Raw genomic sequence first — 13751 nt, 5'->3', positions numbered from 1 at the left:
TCTCCTACCTGATCTGTAACTTCTTTGTGGATATAAGAAAGCCAGAAACCCTTTATTAGTAAAGAGTAGTGTTACCCTTTGAGGGCAGAAATTGGTAGACAAGGTCTTGTTGAACTCCCCTCCCATTCAGAAGAATCCATGAGTTTAGAGGATATTGACAGCACCCCACAAAACTCAGCAGTAAAATTTAGGTATCAGGTTAGAAGAGAGATAGAAACTTCACACACACACAAACACACACACACACACACACACACACACACCACATGTGTGCACACATACACACATGTACATATAGTTGATGATTTTTCTACTCAGACATCTAGATTTTGGAAAGGAAGACTTGTTTTGTAACATGAAGTAAAATAATATTTCAGCTGCCCACATTTGGGTCCAAGGTATAATTTATTGGAAATCACAAATAAATCTTGGAATGGGGGAGCATCCTTCCAGTGTTCCTTGCTCCCATGGTCCAACCTTAGGTGTGTTCCTTCCCACATAAGGCTGCCCACCAGGGGCCATCAATAGCACCACACAGACTGATTTGCACTTTGCAGAAGAAATGGTTTTAGCATGAAGAAGTCAGTATTTTCCCACATCTAGAGAATCATATCCAAAGAAGGAGTAAATACACACACACACACACACACACACACACACACACACACACACACACACATCTTTGATATACATGTTTGAAGAGGATGTTTCTCAATATTTTAGTTATAAGGCTGAAGGGCACAAACCGTAGGCTATATAATTAGAAGCTTCTAAACTGTACATCTTGAAGAAAGTATTTTCTAAGAAAACACAATAGTAAGCATGGATATATGATAATTTATGTCATTTATGAACCTAAGTTATTGACTTTCACAAAATCATTAGTATAATAAGTCTATCTTCCCATAAAATTATAAATGTCTGATCCTTAATACAAGGTGCAGATGATCTGAGAACCCCGAACACTTTCTGCAACCTGGATCCCATTTCAAAAAAACTTTGAAGACTTTTGTCCTAAAGAAATGAAAGACGTTGGTAGTGAGGTGGGGCTAAGAGATAACCCAAGTCACTGGACTGTCTGTTAATAGTAGGTGAATGAAGTTTGTGAGCATGGAAAAGGCCAATGGGAGGAAGAGTCTCATTTCAACTTGACCGTGCTGCCTTCCAGGCTTCCCTGAGTTGTTTCAGGAAATGTATGGAATTGTGCCTAAAAGAGACAAAGGGCTGCCAACCAAACAAATCTTTCCAAATTATATCTGAACACTACGTACATGAAATGTTTAAGCATTGGAATGGTTGGCTATGGCGTACTGTCGGGTGAGTGACTTTGATATGGGGTATGACTGGTTTGATGTAGAGTGAACTGGGATTTGGCATTGGGTGTGGCTGGTTTGGTGCAGACTGAGGCTGGATTTGAAACTGAATGTGGGCGCTTTAGTATTTGACTTGGTATTAGATGTGATTTGTTTCGTGTTAGATTTGGTGTTGGGCGTGACCACTTCGGTATAAAATTTGGTGTTGTATGTGTCTGCGTTGTTGTTGGATTTTGGTGTTGCATATGGCTGGTTTGGGGCAGAGTGGTAGGGCTGTGGTGTTGAGCGTGACTGGTTTTGCATCAGGGGAGCAATAGCAATGGTTAGAAGACAGGACAGGACACCCTTTGGCTTAACTTTGAATCCTTCCTATTGATTTCATGTAGGTGTTGGACGTCAGGTGCCACAAAAGCCTCCCAGAGGCACAGCCCGGGGCCCACCCCAGTTAGTGCTCCCCCCGCCCCCACCCTACCCTCCTTCTGACACAGATGTGACAGAGCCTGTCACCTTTCCTGGGGAAGGCGCTGGTTCCGAGACCTCAGAGCTGAGACCCAAACGTACGTGCCTCTTGTTTCCATTCCGTCTGTGTGTTGACCCATCTGTCTTTCTGGTCACTGCTGATATGAATCTGTTTCCAGACATTCCCTTCTTGCTTTTGGACATCTGTACCTTTTCTTTCCAAATTTCTTTCCAAATGCTCAATGCAATGCATCTAGCTTCACAGCAAAGGTACTGTGAATACCACACAGTGGCCTGTAAGAAAGAGGTGGTTGTTTCTACTTCGGTGAGACTTTAGCTGAAGATGTGCTTGTGGCTATACAGTTAGGGAGGAGATGGTACTCTTGGGGGTGGAAGTTTCCTCAGAATGTGTTCAGAGAGCAACAGTCACCAACAGAAGAAACTTTGCCGTTTTGCTGAGACTCTCTCAGGATGGCTATGGGTGTGTATCAGGGCAGTCAGTGCTCAGGAACTGGGAGGACACCACTTGTAAGTCAGCTGTGGAACTTGTGGTCCATGGGTAGGCATTGGAATGCTTCTCTGTAGTAAAGAAGTAGAGAAACCTGGAGAGGAAGCAGCTTCTGTCTAGTCATAGTCAGAATTAGAGTTCTATTGCGCCTGCATCATCTACACTCACAGCCTCTTGGGATTCTTTTAATAAACGTTAATAAATATGTATAGCATTTCCCCCTGAGATGAATAAGAGACTAGCATGCTATACATGATTGGAAGGCATCACCTTCATGCCAAGCCTGTGACAGTGCTGTCTACATCACAGCCCACGTACTCCAGTGGAGCAGCGTCACTCGGAACCAGCCCAGCTGCCACCCTCTGTATAACTGTGCTCCGTAGGAAGTGTGTGCTCTTCCACCATTGCATTTTCTTTTTTCTAACTTTGGAAATGGCAGTTGCCTGCTCACCAACTTACCTCCTTTCTTTAGCTAAAATAATGGTGACTCAGTTTACCTTTCTCCGCAGATAGTTCTTGTGCGTGTCAATTAATTTTATCTTCTTTATATTGCACATACTTCTTCATACAAATGAATTGTTGTAAGGTATTTGACAGTTAACGGTCATCTAGCACCAGGTGGTGGCAGTGCACACCTTTCTTCCCCGCACTCAGTGGGTAGAGGCAGGTGGATCTCTGTGAGTGCCAAGCCAGCCTGGTCTCTAGAACTAGCTCTAGGATAGACAAGGCTATATTAAGAAACCCTGTCTTGAAAAACAAATAAAGAAGCAAATAAAAAAGAATCAACTAGAGATGCTAGAGAGATGACTCAATGGTTAGAAGCAACTGTTGCTCTTGTAGGGGACCCAGTTTCCAGCACCTATGCAGTGGCTCACAACTATCTGCTCCTTCTTCTGACCTCAATGGACACCAGGCAAGCACATGGTGCATATATATGCATGCAAGGCAACTACTCATACATATAAAAATAAAAACAAATCTCTAAAAAGGTCAGCTAGACACTAGTCAGTGAAATGCTAGCTATGGTGGTCTCAAGTAATTGTGGCATCTCTAAAGAGAAAGGTATTCTCGGGCCCCTCACACCAAGGCACACGATGATTTCAGAGGCCATTTCTGTGACTATTTTCCTGACTCACATCTCCTCCTTGTGGGGACAAGTGGACAGGAGTAGCTGGTGAGCACAGTGGAGCTCATGTTGTCAAGAAAGAACATCCACAAGATCTGCAGTGGAGTGCTCTACAGAGGGTGGGAGAGCCAGCTAAAGACTCAGGTCCTCTCCCCTGCTTGCCTTTCTTCAGACCCAGCAGGCGGGTTGAGGCTTTTGGCAAACAGGATCTGGGATGAGCTTACAGAAGCCCTCACTGGGCTTGGGAGGCAGAACTTCCTCCTTCATTGGTGGCACTATGAAGACATTTCCCAGCCTGCCCTGAGACTTCCTAGGAGGTCTGAAGAGTGTGAAGTAAAGCATCAGACTTGATTTCTTCTGGCCTTGTGGCTCAACTTCTCATCCTTTGGTCACTGCCATCTGACTTTGAGATTACTCCTCCAAGTACAGCATTTCCTTAGCCCTCCACATCATAAATCACCTTTCCTCGCCCCCTTCCTTACCCACAGAGATTCACATAATAAAGTGAAGAATAGGCCAAGATAGAGGCCCCAGAAACCATTAGATGAGAGTCAACAAATGCCACTTTGTTCAATCACCCTTGGCCCTCAATGCAGTCCAACCCTTTGGAGGAAGCCTGAGGCCACACCTCTCTCCTGACTGTATGTGCACCAGAATCTCAGGCATCCAATGCAGTGCTTAATTAGCAGAACTGGCCTGACTAATGTTTATGACATTGAAAACTGGGATCACCTGCCCAACCAGGCAGACCACAACTTGCCATCTTTGATTTGGGATTCAAAATATGAGGAAAAATAAAACCTTTGTATTCTTCTGTTTCTTTCCATAAAGCAGATATCTAGTTACCCCTCTTACCTGTCTCAGGAAAGGCAAAGTGGTGAGCATATAAAGTGTCTGGTATTAATTTATGTCCATATCATATGCTTCTCACCTGCTCTCCCAGTCAGACTTCTGGCTTTTGGGAGCTACCTGAATGCTCAGTAGAGACATTGTAATGCTCGCTTCAAGCTCTTCTGTGTCTTCTCCTGCTTTCAGTTCTAAAACCTTCATTCCCTTTAAAGGAATTACCCTACCCTCAGCGGGAATATATCTTGAGTATCTCTGAGGCCTAGATGGTCCTCCAGGAATCTCATGAACAAGGTCTCATGTGGACTCTCCCCTAGCTCTGCCTCCCTAGAGAACTGAGCTCGAATGCCTTAAGTACTGCAGTGAACTCTCTCACTGTCGCGCCTCAGGCCCTCTCTCGCTTTGTCTGTCCCCTGCTCTTTTCTCTCATTGTGCTGAAATCATCTATGGGACGCCTTTGACTTTAGAATACGCTTTGTGATTTGTGTAACACAGGTATATATCACTCAGGTGTTAGTTTTTCTTGGAAACAGTAAGCTCAACTGCCCTTCCTAAGCTTGAGAGCATTCCCTAAGCTAGTAGATGATGGATGGCCATGCAGATGTGGGGAGGCAATGGGAAGACACGAGATAGGCTCTCCAACTCGGTCCTGTGTCTTGATAGCTCCCATTCTATCTTTCTGTTTCAGCTTTTCCCTCACTTTCTCCTTAGCCTTTATAAATATTTGATCCATGGCCATGAAACCACACAAATCTGTAATGGGGAAAATGGAAAGACAGTATCCATGTATTCGCTCTCACACAGAGTTGGGACTCTTGAACGTATTTGGAGTCAAGGGCTCCAGAAGCAAGAGAAAGCAGCCATACGTTAATGTATGGGTTCTGCTTTAAGGACCCCTCTGTTATTGCCTGTTCTCTAGCCAAAATTAGATGATCCCAGCCTAGATCCAGATGCATATGAACTCTGTACATTCCAGCTTGTCAGACAGACAGCATTATCTATGTGCACCCTGCTGTCTAAGAATGAGAGTGCCAGCCTTCTAGTTTGAGGTTTTCTTGTTGTTTCTATGTGCTCACCCTTCTGTGTCCTATTTTACATGTACCTGGTATATGCCTTAGGTAGCTGTAGGCTGTTGTCTTATATTTTTGTTTACTTTACAGCCCAGTGCTTGATGTAGTAGAAACTGCTTTTCCATTCAGCTTCATCAAAGTGAGAATCACTCGAAAGGAGAGAGAATTCATCAACACCATCCTAGTTGTACCTTAGGATATCCTCAGTGAGTCCACGGTCATAAAAGACCTTGTCCATTTTACTTAAGAAAGATTGACCATTTCAGTAGAGTTTAGTACACCAATTTTTGCATGCTTATTTTTCTTTACTTGGAGCTAGTCCTTCAGATATGGTGAATACAATAGAATGGTCCCCAGTAATGTCCTTCTCATTAATTTCCTTTCCTGGCCCCAGTGATTCCCAATGAAGAGAATGTGACAAAGTAGTAGGGAGACTCTTGTCACTTCCAAAATGAGCATAGAGGATGGCTGTGGCTTTAATCTTGGACATCCCTTACTCCATCCTTCTGGAAAGACCTGGCAGCCATAGGCAAGCTACTTTCATGAGACCCTTGGACAAGGACCTGAAGCCCTGCATCCATTGAACACAAGAATAAATCCTGCCAGCAGCCCCACTGAGTCAATGTGGAGGAAGATATCTTGCTGGTAGAGCCTGCATGTGAGTCCCCAGCCTCATGATGTATCCCTTGTGGGAGATCTTACGCCACGGTCACCCAACTACGTGTACCTGGTTTCCAGGCCTACCGCAAAGCGGTGAAGGAAGAAATGCCATTGCTTTGAGCATCTGGATGTTAGGGCAGTTTGTTTAGTAGCAATGGATAGCCAAGACAAGTGGCAAGGAAATGAAGCCTATCTTCAAAGGCTGGTGCCCCTCAGTGAGGGAAAGTCATGTCACAGAGCTGGAGTGGCAGAGATTGGCCCAAACTGGAGACCAGAGATCCAGGTTCTTTCTCTCCTTTCTTTGTCACTTTTGGGGTGATTTCCTTCTCAGTCCTCCAGAAGAGATCTGTGGTTCTTTCCTAGATTCCATACAGACACCAGACTCTTCAGAGGGAGGCGACTGTCTTTCTTAATCCCTCTGTAGGAGAAAGCAAACTCACTGAAGGATTTATCCATGTCTCTTTGATCATTCTGGAAAATGCAGCGGCCCAATGTCTGGCACAAATGATATCACCTTAAACGAACCAAGCTCATTTACACAGAGGGGTTGGAACCAGCTCTCCTTGAGGGATGTGGAAATTGGCAGGTGGCAATGGGGTAATGTGGTTAACATTGCGTAGAGAGCCAGTGGTGTCTGCCATGCTTGTTAGAAGCCTTCAGTTTAGTTGTCGTCTGCATCGAGTATGCTATGAATGGGTGTAAAGAGAAGGTGCTGTCTATTGGTAAAGGACTCATGGAAGAGTAGGCTCAATAACATCACAGCCAAGAACCTGAAAGCCAAAAATCACTAGGAACTGTCCTCCTAAGGAGGAACACTGTCATGCAAGACAAGCTACCCCAGACTTGGCATCTCCCTATATATCTCATTTTCTGCTTTTATAGAGCAGAGGGAATACTGCTAGAGCTCCTGACATCAGAATGTAGACATCCTTCCTCACCTGCGCTCATCTGTTCCACAGTTTCAGCTACATTATCTGAATGAACTGGAAGATCCCAGACGTAATTCATACATTTTGAATTACATACTCTCCTAAACCTTGTGATGGCATCTCCTACCATTCAGCTGTATCCTGCCCAGGACCCGAATCACGCCTTTGTCTCTGTTTCCACATCGTTGCTGCTACCTAGCCATTAGTGCCACTTGGCAGCATCTCTGTTTTAATGCTGACTGTCAGGATACTGCAGCACCCAAGTCCAAGTAATCCTTATTTTCCTTCACAATGGCTCCAAAGTGGGAGTGGAGTGGTGCTTCCTTTAAGTGAAAGAGAAAAGTAAATCATACGCTGAAATTGCTAAGATCTGTGGTAAAATAAACGCAACACGCACACGTCCATATCTATGTCTGTGTATAGTTGTAAGTACTTCAATATTCACAGAATTTTCTGGCATCTGGTGGGGGCTTTAGAACACCTTCCTTATGGATGGAGGAGGCTGCTGTATGCCTTTTCAGTATCCAGAGTCTAACGTGTTTGCCTTCTAGATAATCTTAGTAGTAAGAAAATAGAAAAGTAGTGTTGGTTAAGGTGTGTATTGAACTCACGAGTCCTAAGAACGTTGAGTGTCATTTAAAATTACTTCCTGCTTTAGAAAACATTCTTTCCTGTTCCTAAACAAATTAACTATAATCAAAACACAGCCTTTGAAAAGCCAACAGAAGGCATATGTGAAGTTGTCTCTGCCAGAGAATAAGTTCTCCCCTCTACCAGCCATTGCTGTACATACAGATAAGGTTCCTTCTCTTTGAGCCTGACCCTCCCCACTTGCAGTCAGTCCCTTCATGGTCAAAACATCTTTCAGATTCCGCAAGGATGGATGCTACAGGAAGAAAGGTGATTAGGCTCTATAGCCTCCCAAAGCCTCGTGTTACCAAGTTCATCTCCAACATGGCTGCATGTGAATGGTTCTTAACATAATTGTAAGAGCAGGAGACTAATAGGTCTCTGCTCTGTATTCTTTAATCTTATTCATATCAATGCTTTCATATTTCCCATTAGGTATCTACTTACACTACTTACATATGCAAGCTCTTTGAACGCATGTCTAAACCAATACTAATGTGTGCATTTGGATTTTGCTTCCTAGCTTTCTAACTAGCTTCCGTTCTGCTATCATTTGAATCTGCTCTCTGAATCACTTTTGGGGAATCATCTCATGAGTGGCACTGAATTGTTTGTTTTCAGGATTTACAGTACAATCATAATTGGACTATTAATGGCTCATCAATTACAAGCACCAGTTAAAAGACCCTGGGGATTTGAACAGAGCACATGGAGCTTATACTGAAGCATTGCTTTAAATATTTTATTTTTTAGTAAATTTCCAGTGACTATCCTTTTCTAATACATTTTCTTGTGCATGGCTTGGGGAAAATAAGTCTCCGAGTATGTGTTTACAAGAGAATTGGCAAAGAATCATAATGGCACAGGAAAAATAGGTCATTCCCCTGTTCTCAGCAGTAGCAGTCACCATCGTGTTATTTCTAGCATTTTGATTTTAAATTGCAATCACTTCTGGGTCTTTTGGTTAAGATCATGTGTAGAATCCTCCTTTAAATTTGAATAGAAACCCTGTTCTATTCTGAACTAGGGGAGGGTGTGGAGGAAAATTCAGAGAAAGGAATTACCATTTTGAATTACAAGTTGGTAATTTGAATTTGATTGATGCAGAATTAACAATAACAATTCATACTCCAGGCAAATGACTCAGCAGAGGAGCTAAGCACAGGGAGATTTTAGAGCGTACTGTGGTGGTTTGTAAATGCCTGCCTGGAATCTAACTGCACCTTGGGAACAGATGCTCCCAGAGGGCTGCTGGCTGGTGACAGCTGCCTCTGCCTGAACAGAGAGCCCAGAACTGGTGAGATGAAGCAAGACTTTGGTAGATGTTATTAAATTTGGATCAGTGGTCCTAAGTCACCTATTCTCTTGTTCTAAAATCCACCCGTCCCCCTACTAAATACAAGAGCCTTCTGCTTTTAAACACAAACCCATTCATTGAAAAGCTCCTTAGGTCCACAGGTGGGTAGAGATCAGAGCTGGCCCAGGAACCTTCACTCACCCCTTTCGCCTATTGATTTCTGTCTTTCCTGATCATGGCAAGGGAGCTGGCTACACAGCTGCTATGGCTGCCATGGGAAAAGGCAGAGCATCCAGGAAAACAGGAAATAGATCATGAACGAATAGCCTTTTCCATAAAACAGCAGGAAATTATTGACTCTGGGAGCAGAGCCTGTCCCTGACTAGATTTTCAGCCTGTTATTTTTGTACCTCGGACATTATCATCCCCACCTAGAACTAGAATTAGATGCTTTTTAATATAGACTCAAGGAAAGCTACAGTCTGTATACAGCAGTGAGGGGAAAAAAGAAGCTTGGGAGCTCAATTCCTGTTGCTCGTCGTTTTCAGCACTCTATAAGGTGCCACGTCCCTGACTTGGAAGAGAACTAAAGAATTTAGTGACAAAGCAAGAGCTTAGGCCTGTGTCAGATCATGAAAGAATAACATTAAATTTTCAGTAATTTTGTAAGCAAATTGCTAAGTAGAATTATTAATAAGAAGAGAGATTGTTAAGGGTGAATTTTTTGGTACTTCTTTGAGAATTTCATACAATGGGTTTTGATCTTATTCCCTGCTCCTCAAATCCTCTCAGATCTTCCTCTTCCATGTGCCCATCCAAATGTGTCCTCTTTTTGCTGTTGGTCATTCCCATCAAGTACAGTTTGTGCTGTCCGTATAGTATTAGATTTGTGGCCTTTCATTGGGATGTAGTTAACCTACCAGGGGACAGACCTTAAAGAAAACTGACTTTCCCTCTCCCGGCAGCTATTGGTTGTCAAGAAAACTGCTTTGCTAGGGATGGGCCCTGCTCCCACCTCCACCATCTCCCTGCTGGGATGTGGCCTGGCTTGAGCTCACACATGTCTTGTGCACATATGTGAGTTCATGTGTGCAGCCATCCTGCTGTGACTTGGAAACAGTTTCCGTTTAGTCATCCACTGCCTCTGACACTTGCTGTCTTTCGGTTCTCTCTTGCACAGTGGTCCTTGAGTTTTGGGAGGAGGCAGTGTGATGTAGCTATCCCATTTAGGGCTGAGAAGATATAAAGAGAGGAAGGATAGTCCACCATGCCATAAAAGGATAGCGGAGGGTAACGAACAGGAAAGAAGAAATGGGGTGAGGGATGGAAGAATTGGATAAAAGAGGGAATATAGAGAAGGAGAACAACACTAATGCTATTTCAGCAAGGTCATAGGAAATCTACTACTTCTTAACATATATACATACACAAATATAAAGATTTTAAATGGAATTACTCTGTAACAGAGCAGCAATTCCACTGCTAGACATCATACCCTTACAAATAAAAAGCCTAGTGCCAGGTATGGGTTATTACTTTTAGAATTGTTGTCCAATATGGTCCCAAAGACCCCAGACATTACAGGCTATTATCAATGCTCTTGGTTCCCCTGAAGAACTTGATAGTAAGATCCTGTTCCTGCAGATACCACAAATTGGAGTTATCGAGCATGGAAAAATCAAGCTGGTGCTCACCTTGAAGCCTCATCTCTACCAGCTAGTTTTCATAGCGCTGGAAGGTACACTATGCATGACACCAGAGGAGAACAGTGATTATCAGTATTACCCAGCTGTGACTTTTGCAAGCCACAGTAATAACTAACCTGGCAATACATCCCATCATGGCACAAATGCCATGTGAGTAGCCAATCATTTTCTGATTAGATTTAAGGCCTGCTCCACAAGATGAAACCTATACCTGGCACTATTATTGAAAGCTTATGACTAAACAGTTCCTAGGTCCTAGAGAAGAACCTACCAGTATTTCTTTGCCAAATCACATGGTATTAAATCAGCTCTTAATGACTTACTGTTATACCCACAAATTAGTACCTCTCTCATCCCTCATCAGAGAAGCTTATTTTTGCTATAAATGGTGATTAAGACAGAGATACACAATTGTTCAAGGTACAAAGAAAAAAATAAAATTATATTTTGGCTACTATAAATTAAGGACTTTGACAGACATTAATGAAAGCATTCTATCAGAATTAATTGATTATATAAAACTTATAAAAGAAGTATTACATATCTCATTATTTCTTATAAATATTGTACTTTCCGTCCTTAACAAAATTTATAATTATTTATGCTTTTGCTTCTATACAGCTGGTTATTATTTACCATCATATTTTGAGAAAGAAATAGCAAATATAAATAGAATAGAGAAAAGAAGTACAATTGTTTAGGAAACCTAAAGACAAGTTTATCTTAAATTTTCCACAAGTTAATTAAACACCACATTGACTCAATAATTATACCCTTACAACTATTGTATGTCTTAAATCCTTAACTTGTAGAATGAAATTAAGTTAGGAATACAACTTTTTTAATGTGAAGTGCTATAAGAACTTCTTTCTGAATTCATATAAATTTAAATCCTCCTAAGAAATAAGGAATAGATACATTGGTTCTTTAAGGAATTGTGAGAAAAATATTAAGCAACATTGCTTTCTTTTATTATTTAAAAGTAAATTAGGTCCATGATTACCTTCGTTAGGGTTTCTGTTGCTGTGAAGAGACACCATGACCACGGAAACTCTTACAGAGGAAAACATTTAATTGGAGTGACTCACATACAGTTTCAGAGGTTCAGTCCATTATCTTCATGGTGGGGAGCATGGCAGCATGCAGGCAGACATGGTACTGGAGTCCTACATCTTGCAGGAACCAGGAGGTCGACTGAGAGCCTGGGCAGTATCCTGAGCATAGGAAACCTGAAAGCCCACCTCCGCAGTGACACACTTCCTCCAGCAAGTCACACCCACCCCAATAAAGCCACACCTCCTAATAGTGCCACTCCTTATGAGATTATGGAGGCCAGTTACATTCAAACTACCACAATGACCCTAGCATTCCTATGTGTTTTAGGAAGCTATGTGCAATGGTAGAAATTCAAAGTCCTTGATTTCTGTCCCTAACCATAAGGCCTTAAAATTTCAAACTACTTCCCTTTAGTTGTCATTTCTGTCACAAGTCAGTCTCGTCCTAAAGGAAATAGAAGAAATAAAAAGAGCTTAGGAACTTTCAAAAACTGTGTCTCAACCTGCACCGGCACCTCATGTCTATTTCCAACTCAGTGAACTCTGACCTCTGAATTTATGCTTGCTCTCTGCCCAGTATCACCAGCATCAAGAAGGGGTATCCAAACTTGAGAACAGTATAAAACAATACAATGTGTTTTTCACTAGCTGTGCATGTAGCTTAGGCATTGTTTCCCAAGAGGTAGTCTTGCTTCTAGCTGAAAAATTATTGGCACTTGATGAAGAACTGCTGGGAACGACAGAGTCAGTTTTCTTCAGAGATGCATCCCCTGGGAGGCTATCCGTGCCCGCCCCCTATGGATGGTCCTATACCCGTACACATATTGGCAGCACTAAGTGAACCCAATGCTATTTTTTAAAGGATACAGGATGTTGAAATTAAAAAATGGGGGAATAGGAGAGGAGTTGAAAAGGATGAAGTGGGGGAAGGTGGATTTGATCAAAACTCTTAATAAGCATGTATGAAATTCTTAAACCATAAAAACCTAAACTAAAATAAACGAGGTATAGCTTTTTCCTTCCAACTAATAGGTGTTATTGCCTGTTTTATTTGGCGACCTGAAAGACCTACAGTGAACGAAATGATAGTTATAACACTGTTTTCATGGGAGACAGAGTTCTACTGCTGGATCGATAGACCTGTCTAACAACAAACCAGGGAAAGACTAAAAAAAGCAATGCTGTCACACAATGCTGACGTCAATTGGTCCGCACCACTCTGTGTGCGGTGTTGAATCCCCAGGGGCTGAAGTGCATGGTATCAGCAGGCAATTGCCCTACCGGGATGTTACATTCACTCTGCCATCTATTTCCTCTACAGTTTATTGCTGTGCTGCGTTCCCTGCTCATGGCAAGCGCTCCTGATAGACAGGCCTTTTCCAGCCTCAGACTTTTCCTGGTGTCTCTGCTGTCCCAGCTCTGATGCTGCTGTCGTTCTGCGTCCTTCCACTTTCAGGACAAAAAAAAAAGGCTCATTTGTACCCCCTTTACATTCTTTAGAATTTACATATAAATGAAAAAATTGGCAAAGATTTGCTTAAGGTTCATATTTCTTTGAAGGAGGTAAAGACTTGGAAATAGACATTTGAAGTTGGTAATATTGATAATATTGACTTATTTGACCTTCACTGATACATGCATCGCTTCCTGCGAAGTCTGTTACTTTATTGTTGATTCATACTTTTCTTACTTGGGGTTCTTTTCCAGAATTTAGTCTCCATTTCCCTCAAAAGTAGGTTGTATGCATGATTTGTCTGGTATTTTCAATTTGGGCAGAATGGAAATAGTCTATCTACCTTGTAAAACAAAGTGCTGAAGACGTGAACTCAGGTCCTAGGATATACCCCTCCCCACTTGGGCATTCATGGGCCCACCTCCTTGGGGTGCCTGTAGTTTTCCTGTTACTCTATCCTCTGCCATTTGACTAGTTTCCAAAAAAAAGGGGGGGAGAAGGGGAGCTGTTTCTCCCTTCATCTGTTCATTGATCATCCATCTTTTTCCCACTAGACACTCATCAAGCACTTACCTGATGCTGGGCATTGTCCCGCTCTCCAGAAGATAAGAGTAGATAGCAAACACGTGGGTTTTACTTAGCTGTGGATGGAAAAAAACAGCGGCTCAATTTGACAAATACTGGTCCTAAGATTTGTAC

The 13751-nt window shown here is 42.5% G+C and overlaps 1 protein-coding gene across 10 annotated transcripts in view; it reads left to right on the top strand.

Annotated features, from left to right (window-relative positions):
- Cobl (cordon-bleu WH2 repeat protein) overlaps nt 1–13751 on the top strand; it is a 228956-nt gene that overhangs the window by 157024 nt on the left and 58181 nt on the right. For 7 of the 10 annotated variants that reach the window (XM_085692229.2, XM_087909188.1, XM_085692224.2 and 4 more), the window contains one exon: nt 1700–1870. The exons of the other annotated variants lie outside the window; for them this stretch is intronic. In XM_085692229.2, coding sequence (XP_085548355.2) covers nt 1700–1870 — 171 coding nt within the window. The remainder of the gene's footprint in view (nt 1–1699; nt 1871–13751) is intronic. 10 annotated transcript variants of the gene reach the window in all.

Source organism: Myodes glareolus, chromosome 8 (assembly GCF_982192425.1).
Source record: "Myodes glareolus chromosome 8, mMyoGla1.1, whole genome shotgun sequence".
Lineage (NCBI taxonomy): Eukaryota > Metazoa > Chordata > Mammalia > Rodentia > Cricetidae > Myodes > Myodes glareolus.
Note: the sequence above shows the minus strand (reverse complement) of the source record. Positions and strands in the feature narration are given on the sequence as shown.